The sequence below is a fragment of the Euprymna scolopes genome, chromosome 22 (assembly GCF_053919585.1).
Source record: "Euprymna scolopes isolate OS-2025 chromosome 22, ASM5391958v1, whole genome shotgun sequence".
Lineage (NCBI taxonomy): Eukaryota > Metazoa > Mollusca > Cephalopoda > Sepiida > Sepiolidae > Euprymna > Euprymna scolopes.
Window position 1 is genome coordinate 38592674 of NC_136503.1, and position 19083 is coordinate 38611756.

At 36.3% G+C, this 19083-nt stretch overlaps 2 protein-coding genes across 4 annotated transcripts in view; one reads left to right on the forward strand and one right to left on the reverse strand.

Moving 5' to 3' along the window:
• LOC145243988 (uncharacterized protein C12orf56-like) overlaps positions 1–19083 on the forward strand; it is a 165707-nt gene that overhangs the window by 108095 nt on the left and 38529 nt on the right. For both annotated transcript variants that reach the window (XM_080107130.1, XM_080107129.1), the window contains exon 2: positions 10903–11468. In XM_080107130.1, coding sequence (XP_079963256.1) covers positions 11149–11468 — 320 coding nt within the window. In that variant the 5' untranslated portion in view covers positions 10903–11148. The remainder of the gene's footprint in view (positions 1–10902; positions 11469–19083) is intronic.
• The window catches only part of LOC145243990 (uncharacterized), a 170069-nt gene that overhangs the window by 1515 nt on the left and 149471 nt on the right, over positions 1–19083 (reverse strand). The gene's annotated exons all lie outside the window — the stretch shown is intronic.

Consider the following 19083-nt stretch of genomic DNA (forward strand, 5'->3'; position numbering starts at 1 on the left):
CAGATCTTAGTCATGATTTTTTTCTGTAGGGGGCTTGACTCTCATAAGTTGTTTTTGGAGAGTTGAATCACTCCTGAATACTGTCCTGATGTCATATGGATGACATATTCATTGAAGTTTTTCAGACAAGCCCTTCATGTATGGTGTACAAACTGTGGTGAGTTTCTGAGTCGTGTCCTTTTGTGTCTGGTCTAGATTTATTGAAGCTGATGTCATGCTCTCTAGATAGTTGTTTCTGCGGAGGTTTGACATTGCTGTTACTATATATTGCTTTTGCTCAATGTTATAGGCAATGAATGATTCCTCGATGGAGGCTTCCTTTCTAGGGCAATTGCCTCTGTTAAGGAATCATTCAGTGCCTACAACATCGAACAAAAGCAATATGTAATAACAGCAATGCATATCAAGAGATGGACAGTTTAAGAGAAACCTTCTATTGAAACAATTATCCAGAGAGGGTATGGCATAAAAGTCTATTCCACAAAATCTCCAGTTACGGTATAGCTGGAAATGTCTTTTTAATTATTAAATCATTTCTCTCTGGTAGGTTTATAAGAGTAGTGGTTGATGGGCAGAAATCAGAAGCGCACAGTATTAATGTTGAATCCCTCAGGGATTCATCCTGGGCCCATCTCTCTTCTTGATCTACATCAATGATTTCCCAAATTACATCCTAAGATCATTCATAGACATTTATGCTGACGACACTACCATCTATGGCAACACTTCAAAAGCCATAAACGATCAAGTTCTCTCTGATTCACTCTCCTCTGATCTTGATCACATGGTGCAATGGGGAAAGGAGTGGCTGGTTACTTTTAATGCATCTAAAACCAAGCTTCTATCTTTACATCATCAATGCTCTGATCCCTGAATGGCTCTTGTCTTGGAGAGGCTCCTTGTTTTGACAAGCTTCTGGGTCTAACCTTTACTCCTGATCTGAGATGGAACACGTACATCAAATCTGTTGCCAAGGCTGCTGGAAAAATGTTGGGATCATTCTACCACTCCAGTAGATATCTCACTGCTGATACAATCCTCTACCTGTAAAAGAGCCAAGTACGTTCAAGGATGAAGTACTGTTGTCACATCTGGGCAGGAGCTGCTAGAAGCAGCTTATCCTGCCTCGGCAGAGTTCAAAATAGACTTCATAGCCTTCATAGCAATCTATGGTTCCTCCTGGCCTGAGCCAGCTTCCTAGAGGAAGAGCACTTTGGCCTGCCAAAAATGCATTGGCAGTCTTGTTAGCATTCCCCTGTAGGGATGACTCGGGCAATTAGCAATGAACTAACCGCTTCTCAAAGAGAAAAGGTAAAGCCTGGAAAGCGAGGGTGACCTAGAATTGCACATGACCAGCAACATATTGTATTCAACAGGGGAAAAGCCATTTCAGAAATAGCCTAGACTATTGGGTTTGATGTTGAGAAGAAAAAAGAGTAAATCTCCTCTTCTTTCTTTTTTATTCCTTACTCTCGTAACAAGGCCTTGTGGAAACTTATTTAGTCTTTGTTTTATGCTATGTTGCAATTCTCCACATATGCCTGCAAATGTGCGAAAATTCATTCGTAGTGTGAGCTGAGAAAGAAATTCTGTTGCTACAAAACGTGGGAACATGCATCTATTGTGTCAGCAGTATTGCTGCTTGTCTGCTTGCTTTCTTTAGGAAGTTTATCGACAAATAGAGCCTATTTAAAAACATGAAACAACAACAACAAAAAAAAAATCTAACAATTGTAGATAAAATGGCAAAAACACTTTCTTCAGATTCAACAAAAGTTTATTAAATGTATGCTTTTTTTATAGAGTGCCAAAAAAAAGTTGACGACGTTCTTCTTTTTTATACAAAATAATTAGAAAAATATCTATCGTCTAAAATTTAGATCACCTTGTTAAAAAAGGGCATTATCAAAAGAAAAAGAAAAACAATTTGTATGAACAACTTTGTTAAGGAAACAGAAGGTAAAAGTTTGTAAAGCATAAAGATTCAAAGTATCTAACAACATTCTGGTAAATTAAGTGTTGTGTCAGTAAGAAAAATTATGTATACACGTTCATTTCGGCTGGTGCCATGTGCATTTGTGTGTCTGTGTGAGAGTGTGTAAATGGGGTAGGCATGAAGATATATGTTGTGACGTAATCCATGACTTGAATTGCGTAATTAATTAAAAATCGAAATATTTATTTCCGGGCCAACAAGAAATGTATCGTTTTTTTTTTTTTTGTTATTTTATTATTTTACCAAAGGCAAATGAACATAGTTTCAAGAGAAAGAGAGAGAGAGAAAAAGAAAGTATAGAAAAAAAGAGGGAGAGGCTAAACCTAAAAAGAGAGAAAGAGGCAGTGAGTATAGGAAAGAAGGAGAGAGAGGTGAGAAAAGCCTTTTGACCAGAAACCCATTGACCTATGCGGGTTGCTAGGCAACAAAGAATAAAGGAAAGAAAGTGGCTAAGAAAGATACTGAGAAGAGGGAGAGAGAGAGACAAAGAAAAAAGAGAAGAGGCCTTTTTGGTACAACAGTCGCCGCTGGCCGTGCTGCCAGACGGATGTGCGAAAGTCCCACCCCAGCGACAGAGGCAGCGATGCCGTCGCGATAGGAGGTATCACCCCACCCCCTTCAACAGCAAAAGGAGATAACGCTTGGGAGAAACTCCACCAACAGCGAAAGAGACGAAGTAATGCTTGGGAGAAATTCCATACCAACAGCAAAAAGAGATAACGCCTGGGAGAAATTCCATACCAACAGCAAAAGGAGGTAACACCTGGGAGAAACTCCATACCAATGGCGAAAGGATGCGACGTTGACGGCGATAAATGGCGAATTTTACACATGTGCGTTTTAATCCGGAGGGACAGATATGAAAGACATTTTGATCAACCGCTTGGAACGAAAAGAAAGAAAAGATAAAAAAAAAAAAGAAAATCAGTAAGTCATCTCCGTGAATATTTCCCTCTCTCGTATATTAAGACATTGAATTCATTTTGCCATCATTTGTTTGCACTAAAGATACACTTTTTGTTTTGATATATTTCTCGTTGGCATCCTTGAATAGTAGACAAAAATACCCCTCCCCATCTTTATAATTTGTTCTTTTTTTATTTTCACTTAATTGCATTATTCCTCCCCTACCATAGTTAGTCATTGTTTTATAATAAAATTGAATTTCGAAAATATTACCATTGCGTGTCGTGTTTTCCATTATTTTCATATGCTGTTCGTCGTCTATTGTATATTTCTAGTTTTGAAAGAATCTCCTCACATTTTTATTTTAGCAAGGTGTCTCAAATCCATGGCCTACGTGTTTTAATGTACATTGTATTTCATGAATGTCTTATTATTTTTTTTTATTACGAACTCACGAATGTGTTGTTATTGTCTATTTGCATTAATAATAATGGAATTCGTAATAAAATGGGGACTCGTCCGGGATGATTCTTTCTTTATAAAACCCTTTAGATGGACGGCACACGTGTGAGGTAAGGAAAGCCATAGAGATAAAAATAACGAAGTTTGTAGAATTAAGGGGATACAAAAATGACTAGAAACATTTTTAAAGTCGACTTCGTGCGAATGCCTTCAAAAATTACCCAAGGATGATATCGTAGCAATAGGGAGACATTATGGACTAGATGTTAGACCTGCTCTTCGTAGAGCACAATTAATTCCTATAGTAGAGAAGTATCTTAAAAGTCAAAATAAAAACGTTATGACAAGAGTAGATAGCTTCATAGAATCTCTCTCATTCAAAGGACTACGTAGCTTTAAAAAGGACAATATTATAGTCATAGGAAAACATTATAACCTAGCTATCACGCCCAGTATGTGGAAGACGCAGTTGGAACGAATAGCGACAATATACTTTTTTTCTTTTTCTTTTTTTATTCAATTTTCACCCCAAACAAGGCACAGTGCCACTTTGAAGCAGGGGGGCTACTATTAGGGACTTAATTAGCGGGGTCATTATGAAGGGAGAAAATAAAATATTCGATAAAGCCACGTTAAAATTAGTACCGACAGCTGAAGAGAAGATTTGCGTAGAGACAGAGAAAACTAATATAAAAATCAGTCAAGCGACTAGTACGGAAGAAGTGAAGGCGTTGCTAGACGAACATATTTGTGCAGTAGCCATGTTCACAAATAGAAATTAGACGATAAAGGTGATAAGGACCACGATAATACATCAAAATACAAGGACGACGACAGTTATAAGCTAGATGATAACGATTATGACGACAGCGGTAGTAAAAGAATATCTGAGGGGGAGAAATTCATTAAGGAAGTCAATGAGACTAAACTTTCCTATGTTGGAAAGAAGGTTGGTGAAGTCCACGTAAATGATAATGTTGACGGTGAAGGTGACAGTAATAATGATTACAACGATGATGATAGTGATGTTGATGAAAATAAACCAAATAATGAAGACGACGGTAATATTACTTGCGAGAATGAACCATGTGACGGAGGTAGAATATGCAGGAAAATATTTATAGCAGCAGAGGAAATTTCAATTAATAACTCAAAAGGGAAAGATAACGACGATAGTGATAATGACGAGTTAAGTGTGGAAAGCATTGACGACCTCAACGAGAATAAGTGACAACAACGATGGAGACAGTAATAATGATGAGCTTAACAAAGACGGTAATAATCATGAAGACCAGATGAGAACTGAAGATGTAGTATACGACGATAGTGAGGATGACGGGGAAGAGAATAACGACGGCAACTATGTATGTGATATTAATAAAGATACACCAAGTGACGAAAATGATGAAGACGGTGACAGTTATAAGAATAAAACTAAGAGAGATAATTTACGCTGACAAAAAAATTGGTATAAAGGCCATCCGTCAGATAAATACTTGGAGGCACTCCCACTCAAGTTAGCGTTTTGCAAGGCAGTGAAAACCACGAGGATTGTGATAATTGCCTGTGCCACTTGCCCCAAACTTTATGAAAAACCGCGTTATACCACGCTTTTTCATTTTTTCTGGTGGGATGATGTGACGTAATCCATGACTTGCATTACGTAATTAATTAAAAATCGAAAAATTTAATTCCGGGCCAACGAGAAATGTATCGTTGTTTTTGTTATTTTATTATTTTGCCAAAGGCAAATGAACGTAATTTCAAGAGAGAGAGAAAAAGAAAGTATAGAAAAAAGAGGGAGAGGCTAAACCTAAAAAGAGAGAGAAAGACGCAGTGAGTATAGGAAAGAAGGAGAGAGAGGTGAGAAAAGCCTTTTGACACGCAAGCTAGCGAGATGACCAGGTCATTTGACCAGAAACCCATCGACCCACATTTTTATTTCGAGGTGTATCGAACCCAGGGCCTACGTGTTTTAATGTACATTGTATTTCATGAATGTCTTATTATTTTTTTTATTACGAACTCACGAATGCGTTGTTATTGTCTATTTGCATTAATAATAATGGAATTCGTAATAATGTGTATATATGTGTGTTTTTTTGTTTTATGAACTTATATGTATGTGTATTTGGTAAGCTGTGTGTGTGTTTCACTTGGCATACAGTAGGTAGTGAATGTTTCTCATCACACATGTTGTCGAGCCCAGGCTGGATGTGATATGTGAACGTGTGTTGTGTTGTCTTGACAAGAAAAATTTTGGAAAAAGAGAGAAAAAAAGTTGTGTGTTTGGGGTTTTTCTTTTTTTTTGGTACATGCTGCGATTCAGCATTAATATTCTCACATTTGTTATTAGTTGCAAACTGTTGCAAACTGCTGAGCTGCAAAACTGTCACAAACAATTCTACTTGCTCCATATATTTAGTTTCAACCGGAAATCTTAGACGTCTGGTCTTTGTCCAAGAGCGACTGATAAATGGAAAATGACGTCCTCTCAACCACTCCCAGCTAAATTCTCAGAAACTGGCCATTAACTGTAAGGTGTCCTTCCTATCTTAAGATTTCAAAAGATTTTGGCAAACCCAACCACCAATATCAATGACAAATAACGCCTTACCTGAGAATTCTTCCTTCAAACTCCTTGGCTTAACATTCACAGGCAATATGAACTGGAACAAATACATTGAGGACATTGCAAAAGCTGCTGCAAAGAAAATGGGTTTCCTCTATTATGCTAGAAGACTACTCACACTTGTACCTCTACAAAGCCACCATTCGCCCATGCATGGAGTACTGTTGCCACATCTGGGCTGGTGCACCTACCACTAGCCTCTCCCTCTTGGATAGGGTCCAAACAAGAGTCTCCAATCTAATAGGTCACACTTTGTCAACTAAGCTCCAACCCCTGTTCCATCACTGCAATGTTGCATCCCTGTGCCTGTTTTACAAATATCTTAATGGAATGCGTTCTGATGAATTTCTTGCACTTGTGCCCCCTCGACATACATACCCCTGACAAACCTGCTTAGCAACACAATCACATCCTTCACTGTTGAGGTCCCTAAATACCGGAAAGCTTTCTACTTTAATAGGTTCTTCCCTTGAACAGCTACACTTTGGAATTCCGTTCCTGTTACCTGCTTCCCTGACTATACTGATATGCAGAAGTTTAAATGTAACGTAAACCAACATCTTGTTCATCTTCCGTAAGGATCATCCCAAATAGTAGCCCCTTACATTCAAGTGGCGATTTACCTTATTGAGCTAAGCGTGAGTAAAAAAAAAGAAGACCCCCCCCCCCTTCATCTCTTTACTCCTCTAAGTTCTGATAACTTTTCTCTTCTCTGGTGAATCACTTCCTCACATTGTCCTGGATCATGGCTTTTTTACTTCTGGAAACTTCGTTGTGTTGAATTATTTCCTAACATTCTCCAGGGGAAGGGGTCTTAACACTGGTGGCAGGGGTGGTCTGTCGTATCACAATATAGATTTTATCAAAATAATATATATTTGAAGTTTTAAGAGGTTTTATCCCCATAGCTCCCTTGGGTTAGAAGGGCTCTGACAGATTCAGAACCACTTCCATTGTCTTCCCTTGTAAATTTTACATAATACACTTTTGGATTTTATGAAGATTTTCTAACCGTTTTTTTTTTTTTTTTTTTGTATAGGGAACACGCACATACAAACTGATAAGTTTTATGGGTTTGTTTTACTGTACATATAGATTCGAAAAAGTTGTCACAAAACAATATATATATAACAAATAAATGTTATCAAAAACAAGATAAGTTACTCTTCTACCCAACTGGATATGTTTTTAGTGTTTATATTTAATGCAACATGCTTATTCAGCTCGAAAAATATAGTGTTTACCGACGTATTGGAAAATTCAAAATGGTGGCTGACTCTCTCTTGGAGACGGTAAGTTTGGGAAAAGGAGTTATAAATAAAAAAAGTCAAAATACTGTTAAAAACCCGCCAAATATATGTCAGCCTATGTCACGGTAACATATATTGAGCGAGTTTCTAACAGTATTTTGTCTGTTTTTTTATTTATAACTCATTTTCCCAAACTTACCGTCTCCGAGAGAGAGTCGGCTGCCATTTTAAATTTTCCAATACATCGGTAAACACTGTATGTTTTTGAGCTGATTAAACATGTTACATTAAATATAAACACTAAAAACATATCCAGTTAGGTAGAAAAGTAACCTATCTTGCCTTTGATAACATTTATTTGTTATATATTTGTTTTTTGACAACTTTTTCGAATCTATGTGTACAGTAAAACAAACCCAGTTTTATATATATAAGTAATAGGCTAAAAAATAGGATAACATAAATGTGAGGTTCAAGTGGCAGGTAAGTTTTTTGGAAAAGAGATCTGAAATAGCTAAAAAATCGGGTACTTAACAGATACATTGAGGGCATTGCCAAGGCTGCTGCTAGGAAGGCGGGCTCTCTCTACTGTGCTAGAAAGTTACTTACACCTGAAAGTATCCTGTACCTCTACAAGGCCACAATTCGCCCATGTATGGAGTATTGTTGTCATTTGGGCTGGTGCATCTGGTACTAGTCTCTCACTTAGGTCCCAAACAGTCAGTTAAGCTTCAACCTCTATCCATCGACAAAATGTTGCATTCCTCTGCTTGTTTTGCAAGTATTTTAATGGTGGATGCTCCGACGAACTACAAACCCTCGTACTCCCTTAGCATAAATACCCCGGACAAGAATCAAGGTCCCACTTCTACACAGAGATCCCCAGATATCAGAAAGCTTTCTACTCAAATAGTTTCTTTCCCAGAACTACTAGACTTTGAAATTCCCTTCCAGGTTTCTGCTTCTCCAACTGTAATGACATGCAGAAGTTCAAGTGTAATGTAAACATACATCTTGCTGCTCAACTCCCTACATAGTATCCCTGCAGTTTATGTCCCAGATAGTACATCAAAGTGGCACTGTCTTGTTTTGGGGTGAAAATACAATAAAAAAAAAAAAGAAAAAACACCTTTTACGTTAATAAATATGCTAGTATTATTAGCTTACTTCCAAAATGGTGACATGTTTCATTGGATAGACAATAGTAGCTAAAAAATGTGAATTGAAACTAGGTCTAGGTTAGTGACTTGTATAAAAACAAGAATATTTTTTTCACAACTTAATTCTTGCTTTCACAAAAAAATATGTTATGAAAAATTTTTTTTATAAATATTTTAATTTTTTAAATAAATTATTTTTATAATTCACTAAAAGATGTTACTATTTTTTCATTATTCTTTTTAATGCGCTTTGTTTCGATTTCAACTTTTTTTTTCAATTATGTTCGCATATTGGAAATAACTTGATGTACTAATGTAAAAAGTCTTAAAAAGTGTGTGTGTTTTTTTTCTCTTAATAATTAATTTTAACACCAATACATTCAGCATGTTATGAAAAAAATATACAATTTTTGAACTACACTAGAACCCCAGGATACAGTTTTTCCGTTTATGATGTGAAATACAATGTTTTTGCAGCCTCTGGTCACGGTATTTGCTCTGCCTTACGATGTTATTTATAATGTTATTTGATTATATACATGTGTATTATATACTGTAGAGGACTAGAATATATAAATCCTAATCTCGTTACGAAAGAAAAATAATGAAACGAATGGAATGAAGGAAACAAAGACTCAATTGTTGGAATAGATAAACGTGTCGTTTATTTACTGTTGAAAAGTGAATGTTTTAGATATAACACGTGTTCATAGTCGCGCGGGTGTAACCATTATTTGTTGCAGGATTGGTAGTATAGAAGGAAAAAGGAAATGTGTGTTCATCTCACGTTCGGGTCACTATCGTTTGTTCGTGTGTGGGAAGAGAAGTGAGTGATGTAGTGGAAAATGGGAATGATAGTCCAGCGTGTAGACAAAGAAAAAGATAGAGGGTTGACATCAGTTAAACTGTGCGCCATGTTAGCCGTCAGCTACACGGTGGTGTTCTCTGGCACAAGTAGTAGATAGAGAGAGAAAGAGTGAGAATGTCAATCCAGTTCATGGAGAGAGAAAGCGTATAAAGTGTACATACTGTCTGTTAGCTCGTACCCCCTACAAAGTAGAGGACATGACGTGCGTGGGCGCCCCGATAGGGGGGCGAATGGTCCGATGACCGCTCATCTTGAGAGCTAAGTCGAAAAGGGCTGGAAACAGCTTGTCTCTTGCTTTTATAGGTTTCCGGGGGTCTTTTGCACATGTGTGGATTTCCTTTGAAAGGCAAGTAACGTCGTCCATCTGTGCATAGATGTGCGTATGTTAGCGTGTGTATATACACGAGAATGTGAGTGTATGTACGTGTGTGGACGTGCGTGCGTATGTTTGTGTGCGCGTATGTATATGACAAGTAATATGGCTTGAGATGTGAATGCATGTTTTTGTGTGAGACTAGAAAAGGCTCGCGCAATACTGTTCTGTATTTTTGTTACTAGTTTTTAATATGTACTGTATAAAATTTTGCTTAGATCCCACTTTCGCCTTACGATTCCAACCCCAGAATGGATTAATGCCATATCCTGGAGTTCTACTATACTGCATATCGCTTGTTCAAAAACTTAACCAAGTCATTTTGGAAAATAAATATTTGAGGCTGGGATTTTTTACATTCTTTTCAGGGAAAATTGTTATTGAATTATGAAACATCTAGTATAAAAAAAAGGTTTGATTTGGCTGGAGAATATAAATAAAAAGGTTTAAATATATTTGGTTTCTGGAAGTTTCTGTTGGCACTAAATATCCTTATGTCATTTCAGTAAATAAAAACTATCTTTTCAATCAAGTTAGCATTTTTTTAATGCAAGAAAGAAATATACACAAAAATACATTAAAAAAATTTGTCAACTAAAATTAAAAAAAAAAAAATGGTTTAGTTTGTTTTAAATAAGGTTGTTTGACTTCTGCATTTTATGGCATTTATTTCTTTTTTAACTAATGAACGAGGCTTTACAGAAAGGAACACACTCCTTTTTGCTGCAGCCAAGAAGCGGAGGGCTCATTTTTTTATCCAGCTATGAGGAGGCAAGTAAATAGGGATTTCTTTGAAAATAATGTTGGAAATGTGTTGAATTTCTAACCAGGTTATTTTAAGGTGAAGATGAAGCAGAGATAGAAGCAGCATTTTATTTGTTAGTGGGAGGAACCTTTTCCAAATTGATAGAGCAGGTAAAGTCCTGGTAATGAGTCACTAATTATCAAGGCTAAGAGACACTCAATGATAAAGTTTAATGAAATTGTCCATTGAAGAAGCCATTTTGAGCCAAAAATGATATTTATCAGCAAATGATTGTATAAAATTTGTTTAACACAAAGCTATTGAACACATAGTTGGAAGAGGGGGATTGTAAATTCATATCTTTGTTAATGATCTTAGTGTATAATTGAACACAATAATCCATTAAGTTAATCCTGCGCCACTGGCTATTAAAGATTATAAATTGACTTTAATTATGTTACATTGTGTAGTATATTTTTTCTTTTTTAAAATAATTATTTTTTATTCCAGGTGTGTGATTTTCCTGACTTTCTCCGAGGACAGGAACGTAAAGATACCCTACACATTGCCTTGATCCACAACAAAAGAAAAACGTCCAAAAAGTCCAATTTTTCCAGCCTTTCCCCACTCAACTCATCCCGCAGCAGCAGCAGCACCTTCAGCAATAAACGCTGCACATCATCCACCGGTCATTTCCCACCCCTTGCAACTAATGGCCAACCAGAATGCCATAGAAAGGCTAGCCTTGACGAGGCCATGTTACACAACCTCAGTCGGCTGGACCTTCAACTGCATAACTGCGGTGATGCACTCTCCTCATCGATGCCTTCAAAGTTGCTTGCATCACACAAACAGGGCAGCTTCCCAATGGCGGACCTCGTTGAATATGAAGCTACCAACCTGGCTCAATCTGAAGCAAGACAACACATACCTCTGACTGATAAATGTATTGCTGGTTGTAACTTCATCAAGAAGGTTCCATCCAAAAAGAAAAGCAAATCAGGTGATTCTAAACTTGCAGAATCTTTTGTCAAACCTCAGGGAGAAGATGTGGTCCAGTCCATGGGGACCTGCAGGTATTTAAATTCTTGACTTTACTCACGCATGAGAGTACCCTGTATCTCTTACACAGTCACCATTCGCCCATGCATCAAGTACTGTTACCACATTAGGGTTGGAGCATCTACCCACTAGTCTTTCCCTTTTGGACAGAGTTCAAAAAAGAGTCTCCAATCTAATGGGTTCCGCACTATCAACTATGCTCCAACCCCTGTCCTATCACTGCAATATTGCATCCCTGTGCCTGTTTTACAAGTAATTTAATGGAATATGCTCTGATAAACTCATTGCACTTGTATCTCCTTAACCGACAAACTCGTTTAGCAACAAAATCCCACCCCTTCACTGTAAAGGTCCCGGAAAGTCTTCTAATAACTTTTTCCCGCAGACTGCTGGACTTTGGAATTCCCTCCCTGTTACCTGCTTCCCTAACTTTACTAACATGCAAAAGTTTAAATGTAATGTAAACTGACATCTTGCTCATCTCCTCTAAACATGGTCTCAAATAGTTAGCCCCTTATGTCCAAGTGGCAATATGCCTTGTTTGAGGTGAACGTAAGTAAAAAAAAAAACAAAAAAAAACATCAATCTATCTTGTCAGATTTGAAATAGCTTTTAAAAATCGACTTCCAAAGTTAAACCCAAATAGCTATCGATCTGAATTGATTTGGATGAGCCTATTTTTTCTTTTCTTTTTTTTTTTTTTTGTTTCTTTCACTGTTATTGACAAGATATAATTTAGCTTGCATAAGTTTGATATTGATTTTAGGAATATTAATAAAATGATGGCCTTTTATGTTTCTCACCTAAACACCTTGAGCACTTAATAAAATAAAAATGGTTAGACATTTGCTTATTCCACCATTGATTTCTTACCATCTGTTCCTTTTTATACAAAAATACAATAGACTTACATAAAATAATTTTATCACTTTTAAATATAAACAAATAACACAAAGATGTGTGCATGGTGGATTATTAATAATAATAATGATCCCTTACACAAGTAATCAAAGAAGGTTTTTAGATAGAAAACTCTACATTTAATTTGAAATAGATTAATTACCTTACATTTTTGGATTGGAGACATTATTTTGGATTCTTACATCTTTAAAACATTTTTTTTTAAGAGATAGAATATGAAGGATATATATACTAACATTTCAGCCCGGCGTTGCCCGGGTGTTTGGAGGTGTATGTTGAGCAAAAAAAAAAAACGGTCAATTTTTGTAACTTTGATCCCTATTATGACCCCTTAACATTTGTTTTGGACTCAAATCAAGTTATTAAGTTAGATCCATGTCCAAGGAACCTATATCTAAAATTTCAAGTGTTTAGACACAAAATTGGCGGAGGGGTTTGGTAAAGGTTTCAAAGGTCAAATCGTTGAACTTTGGCCCCTTAACAGCTAAATTTCTGGCCGAAAACGGATTACAAAGATTTTCCCAAATCTCAGTACCCTGTATATCAAATTTCGAGTCTGTAGACTAAAATCTGATAGAGATATTGTGTAGGGAAATGTACACACACACACACTTTCGCTTTTATATATATATATATATATATATATATATATATATATATATATATAAAAAAAAACATTATACATCTATCTTGTCAGATTTGGAAATCATCATAATTTTCCAACCACACCTCTCCTGAACCAGCACTGAATTTTCAATGAAATTGATGTTCCCACATGTTTTTATATATTCATATGGTGTTAAATTAGTTAGTCAGCCAATCATTCTTTGTAATTCACACATCCATTTATCACTGTCAATGAATGCACGTTTATCAAGCGGAAGTTCACTTGACCTGTAATTCACCCCTTTCTTTATTTGTTTTTGAATGGAATAGTCATCTTTTCTTTGTATTAGAATATGACCATGGATGTCCATATACGTCTGCTTATAATTTTGTTTATACTAGTTTATTTATTAATTATTATTATAATTATTATTATATAATAATTATTGTCATTATTATTTGCTCTTTCACTTCTATGGTTTAACAAATTTTGAGGTTCTTTAAAATTTAGGATAGCTAATTTCTTATTCAGATATAGTCTACAGAGGTTATCTAAGTTCTTACATATACTGGCTTGTCATACTATTTTCCACTCGACTATCAACAAACGTCCACTTTCTTTGAACTCCCAGTAATAATTTGCTAGTGATGTTTTTATTTGCTGTTTTTTGTTTGTTAATATACTTCTGTGGTCACAATATCTTGTTTTAAAGTCAAGGGAGGTGATACCTACATAATATTTCTGGTTATTCAAGTTTTCTGTGGCAAATATTATGGCCTGATAAACAATGCTTTTGGTTAGGCATTTATTCTGTAGTGGAGCAAGTTCTGTAGTTAAAATTTTTCTGTTTGTTGTTAGTATTTTTATTTCGAATAGGGTTTGGGTCATTATATTATTTCAAGTAATTATATTTTTACCTTTGTGTTATTTTTGTTATCTTGGACACTTTTCTTTTTTTTCTAACCTTTTTTTTTTTAACCTCTCCCTCACAGAAGAGACGTTGCGAGCCTATCCTTGTTTTACCGTTATTTCCATGGCAGGTGCTCGTCTGAACTCCAATCTCTGGTCCCCCCTCGCCAATCTTTCACGAAAAACACCCGTCTAGCTGAATCCACTGTGAAAAATTTCCCCCACTCTATATCTGTGCCTAAATCGAAACACGGATTCCATGAACAAAGCTTCTTTCTTAGAACTGCACGCCTGTGGAACTCTGTTCCGTCTGCTTGCTTCCCACCAGACTACAACTTGGATGTCTTCAAGTCCAATGTTAACAAATTCCTAATGAACCGCCCCCTTAAGTAAACACTTCATCAAATCTCCGCACTAACGTAATGTACTTGCAATAACCCTTATCCCTGAGTGGCTTCCGGGCCTTGATAAGTGGTGATCACTGTGTAAAAAAAAAAAAAAAAATGTTATTATTTTTTCTTTACTGATCCGATTTAATATTTTATGTGCTTTAATTATCATTTTTAAGTTTTCACAATAACTATAAGACAGTTTTAAGTTATTTTTATTAAAAAAAAATATAAGGGATTTGTTATGGAAAAGTGGTTTTCGGTAAGATTTAGGAATTTCTTGCCAAATTTGATTTTTAGCATTTGATTACAGGGTGGCATAAGCCAAATTATATTTCTTTTTCTATTTTTAGTCTTATTTATGTACATATATATATATTTGCTGATGTTGAATTTTTGGAACATTATTACATAACATTGATTATGTCATGAATTTTGTATTCTACTGATATATATATATATATATATATGTGTTTCAGTAATATACAAAATTTATGACATAATCAATATTATATAATCGTGCTGTGAAACATCAGCCTGGATCCTTAGTTGTTAGATAACGGCACCACTTGTTGAGAAAAATGTAGGTACATCAGACTTTGTCCGAGTTTGCTGTGTTAGCTAATAGACTTTCTTATATGTGATATGATGACTCTGGTGACAGGGTCCTTGCCCTTTTAAATGAAATAGAATTAAATTTAAAAACAGAGACTGGGAGGGTGGTTTGTACAGAGCTAACACACTTTTAGTTATTAGGGCTAGGAACAGATATACAATAGAAACATAACTGAGATCCGAAATTTTTCAAAGAATTTGGATTAACTATCACTCTTTTCCCTAGATTGCTCAACTGTATTCTAACTTTTATCATGCTGACTGTTTAGCAAGAAGGCATCAAGTATCGATTGGACTCTAGACTCTCACTCCATTTGCAAACATTTTAAATTATGCTAAATTGAAAGTGAGAATCCAGAATTATGTAACATAGCAATTTTATTTTTTTCAAGGATTGATTACGCTGAGATTCGATCTCTGTTTATAAGTAATTGGAAGAATATCCGTGACCCATAAGGGATAAAATGAATTCCACAAAGCGTTTTGCACCATTTTTATATCCCTTCCTAAGATTAAAATCAAAGTTATAACGATACCAAACCTTTCTTTCTTTCTCCTTTTCTTCTTTTTCTGTCTCTCTTTCTCTTCCTCTTTCCTCTCTTTCATCCCTCCCCTTCCTTTCTCCTTCCTCCCACTACTTCTATTATTAATAGTCTTTTAATTGTGTCATGATGCCATTAAATAATCTCTTCCCTCTCTCTCTGATTGTACTGAATGACATCATCCTTTTATGACATCATATTCAGTGCATGGATACAAACAAGCAAGACCAACAGATTTTTATGAGTATAATAATGAATAATCTGAGCAGGAGCTGCTAAAAACAGCCTATCCTGCCTTGACAGAGTACAAAATAGACTTCGTGGCTTAGTGGGGGATGCCCTTTTCTCTCCCCTGCAACCTCTCTCCCACAGAAGAGACGTTGCAAGCCTATCTTTGTTTTATCGTTATTTCCATGGCAGGTGCTCGTCTGAACTCCAATCTCTGGTCCCCCCTCGCCAATCTTTTACAAAAACACCCGTCTAGCTAAATCCACTGTCAAAAACTTTCCCCACTCTTTATCTATGCCTAAATCAAAACGTAGATTCCATGAACAAAGCTTCTTTCTTAGAACTGCACGCCTGTGGAACTCTGTTCCGTCTGCCTGCTTCCCTCCTGACTACAACTTAGATGTCTTCAAGTCCAACGTAAACAAATTCCTGATGAATTTCCCCCTTAAGTAGACACTCTAAAATATCGACACTAACGTACTGTACTTATAATAACCCTTATCCCTTGTAAAAAAAAAAAAATAATCATGATTTAAAGACAAAGTGAATATAATACAATATCAAGTTGCTGTTTGTTAATATTTAATCCAATAATGCTCAATATATATTTATAGAACTATTTTATACAAAGTTTGAAGTGAGAAATACTTGTTGGGGGTAGGCATTTTGCAGTAGACTTTATTTCTGTATTATTAGATTTGTCTGAAACGAACAAAAGCGGGTCATTAAGATTAAAATGACAAAACATCTACAATTTAAATCAACTGTATCCAGTATTTTCATCAACGCAGAATAAGGTCTAGAAAGAGTTAGGGACACAGGAATATAAAACGGGTTGCTTGGCCAGAATTTAGACTCTAGAGTTCCATCTCATCCCGCAATGCTACTGTGAGAGAAGAGATGTGACCATCTGATTGCAAGAATATCTCTAGGCACAAAACTACCTCGCAAATGGAAAAAGGTGCACATGCTCAAAATGTTCTAATCATCTGATGTATCACTACACAAGTGATAAGCAGCCTCTCTTATCTTACTGAACCACGTATCAATCACTACACAAGTGGTTACATGTAAGTACAAAAAGTAATTTTTAATTTGCTGCAAAAGAAGTTCTACATTGCACAAACTATATAACAGAATCTTTTTTTAAACGGGATTGAATAACTACACAAATCCAATAAAATTCCGTTTTAAACTTGGAAAAAATGTCACAGAAATGTATCGAATGCTTCAGACTGCTTTTTGACCATTTTGAATAAATCGAGCATCAGTTTTTGAAGGGCATAAGAGATTCAAGGAAAACAGTTTGTGAGGAATGATGAAAGGTGTAGGAGTAAAAAAGTCAGAACACCAGTTGATTGGCCAAATAAAGAATTTCATGGATAAGGACCGTCATGTGTCTAAAGAGACGATAAGTTCACAATTTGATGTCAGTGTGGGAACTGTACACACAATTATTTCTGAGGAACTGAAGATGTGGAAGATTTGCGCAAAGTTTGTTCCAAGTGTGCTCAGAGAAAATCAGAAAGAAAGATGTCATGACAGCAGGGAGATGGTCGAGCTGATCAATTTAGATTCTGCAGTTCTTGATGCTCTGGTGACCTGCGATGAAAACTAGATCTACTGCAGAGACCAAGAGACAGTTCCCAGTGGACCAAGAAGGCCAGATAGAGCAAATCCACCCAGAAACTTATGATCCTTTTTTTTTTGACAGCACGGGCATAATCTACATGCACTGGGTTATCACTGGACAGACAGTAAACAAGGAAGACTATGTTGAGGTTTTAAGGGAGTTCAAGAAGAGATTATATCAGAAGAGACCAGTACTCTTCAAATCAGGTCAGTGGCATTTCCATCAGGACAATGCACCAGTTCACAACTCCATCCTTGTCACAAACTATTTAACCGAGATGGGCATCAAGACAGTTCCCACCCTTCCTATAGTCCAGACCTTGCTCCCTGTGACTTTTGGTTATTCTCTAAGCTCACGGAAAACCTTAGAGGCTTTTGTTATCAGACGATTGAGATGACAAGAGTCATTGGCACACTCACACGAGGACTTCCATGGGGCCTTCCAGACATTGCTGGAATGGTACGTACATTGCAGTCGGTGGAGATTACTTCGAACGGGACTAGAGTTTCATGTGTGTACTATCAAATAAAGTGCCCATACAAAAAAGTCTGGAAACTTATTGAAGGCACCTCATACACCTGAAGAAAGTCAGAGGTTACATGAGATTCAAGATGAGAACAGCAGTCTGATGAATCCAAATAATACGAATAGCTTTTCATTGTAATCTTGAATGAAATATTGAATCAAGGGACATAACTTCTCCAATCAATAAAATTCTTTTGTAGATATCAAAATAGCCTTTTCTTTCCTTTCTCTATTATTGTTTTAATTTCTATTAAAGTCACTCTTTCACTGACAAATGTCTAGTTTTATATAAACTACCATTATTCATTAAGTATTAATGCATCTAAAACTTAAACACTTTTAATGCATCTAAAACCAAGCTTTTATATTTACATCATCAACGTTCTGATCCCTATCTGGCATCAATTGAAATGAATGGCTCTCGTCTTGGGAAGGCCTCATGTTTTGACAAGTTTCTGGGCTTGACCTTTACTCCTGATCTTAAATGGAACACATACATTAAATCCGTTGCCAAGGCCGCTAGAAAAATGGTGGGATCCTTCTATTGATTCAGTAGATATTTCACTGCCGATGCAATTCTCTATTTATATAAGAGCCAGGTACATCAAAGGATGGAGTACTGTTGCCACATTTGGGCAGGAGCTGCTAGAAAGGACTTATCCTGCCTTGATAGAGTTCAAAATAGACTTCGTAGCCTCGTAGGGGATGTACTTTTCTCTTTCCTGTAACCTCTTTCTCACAGAAGGGATGTTGCGAGTTTGTCTCTGCTTTATCGTTATTTTCATGGCAAGTGCTCGGCTGAGCTCCATTCTATGGTCCCCCCCCCCCTCGCCAAACTTTCACAAGAAACACCCGTCTATCAGAAAACACTATCACTAATTTCCCCATTCTTTATCTATTCCTAAACCTAAACGTAGATTCCATGAGCAAAGCTTCTTTCTTAGAACTGCACGCTTATGGAATTGTCTTCTGTTTTCCTGCTTTCCAGCTGACTACAATATGGTTGTCTTCAAGTCTAACATAAACAAGTTTTTTATGAGCCGTTCCATATAAGTTAACAAATTTACCGAATTTCCAATACCAACGATTACTATATTGTCCGATTGACTACTGTACACTCTTTAACCCTTATCCTCTAGTGGCCTTTTGGCCTTGATAAGTGGTGATGCCTATGTAAAATAAAAAAAAAATTAAAAAAGTATATAAAGTGAAATAGCCTGCGCATGTCTCTTTTCCAGACCTAAAACTGTCGTATGAAAT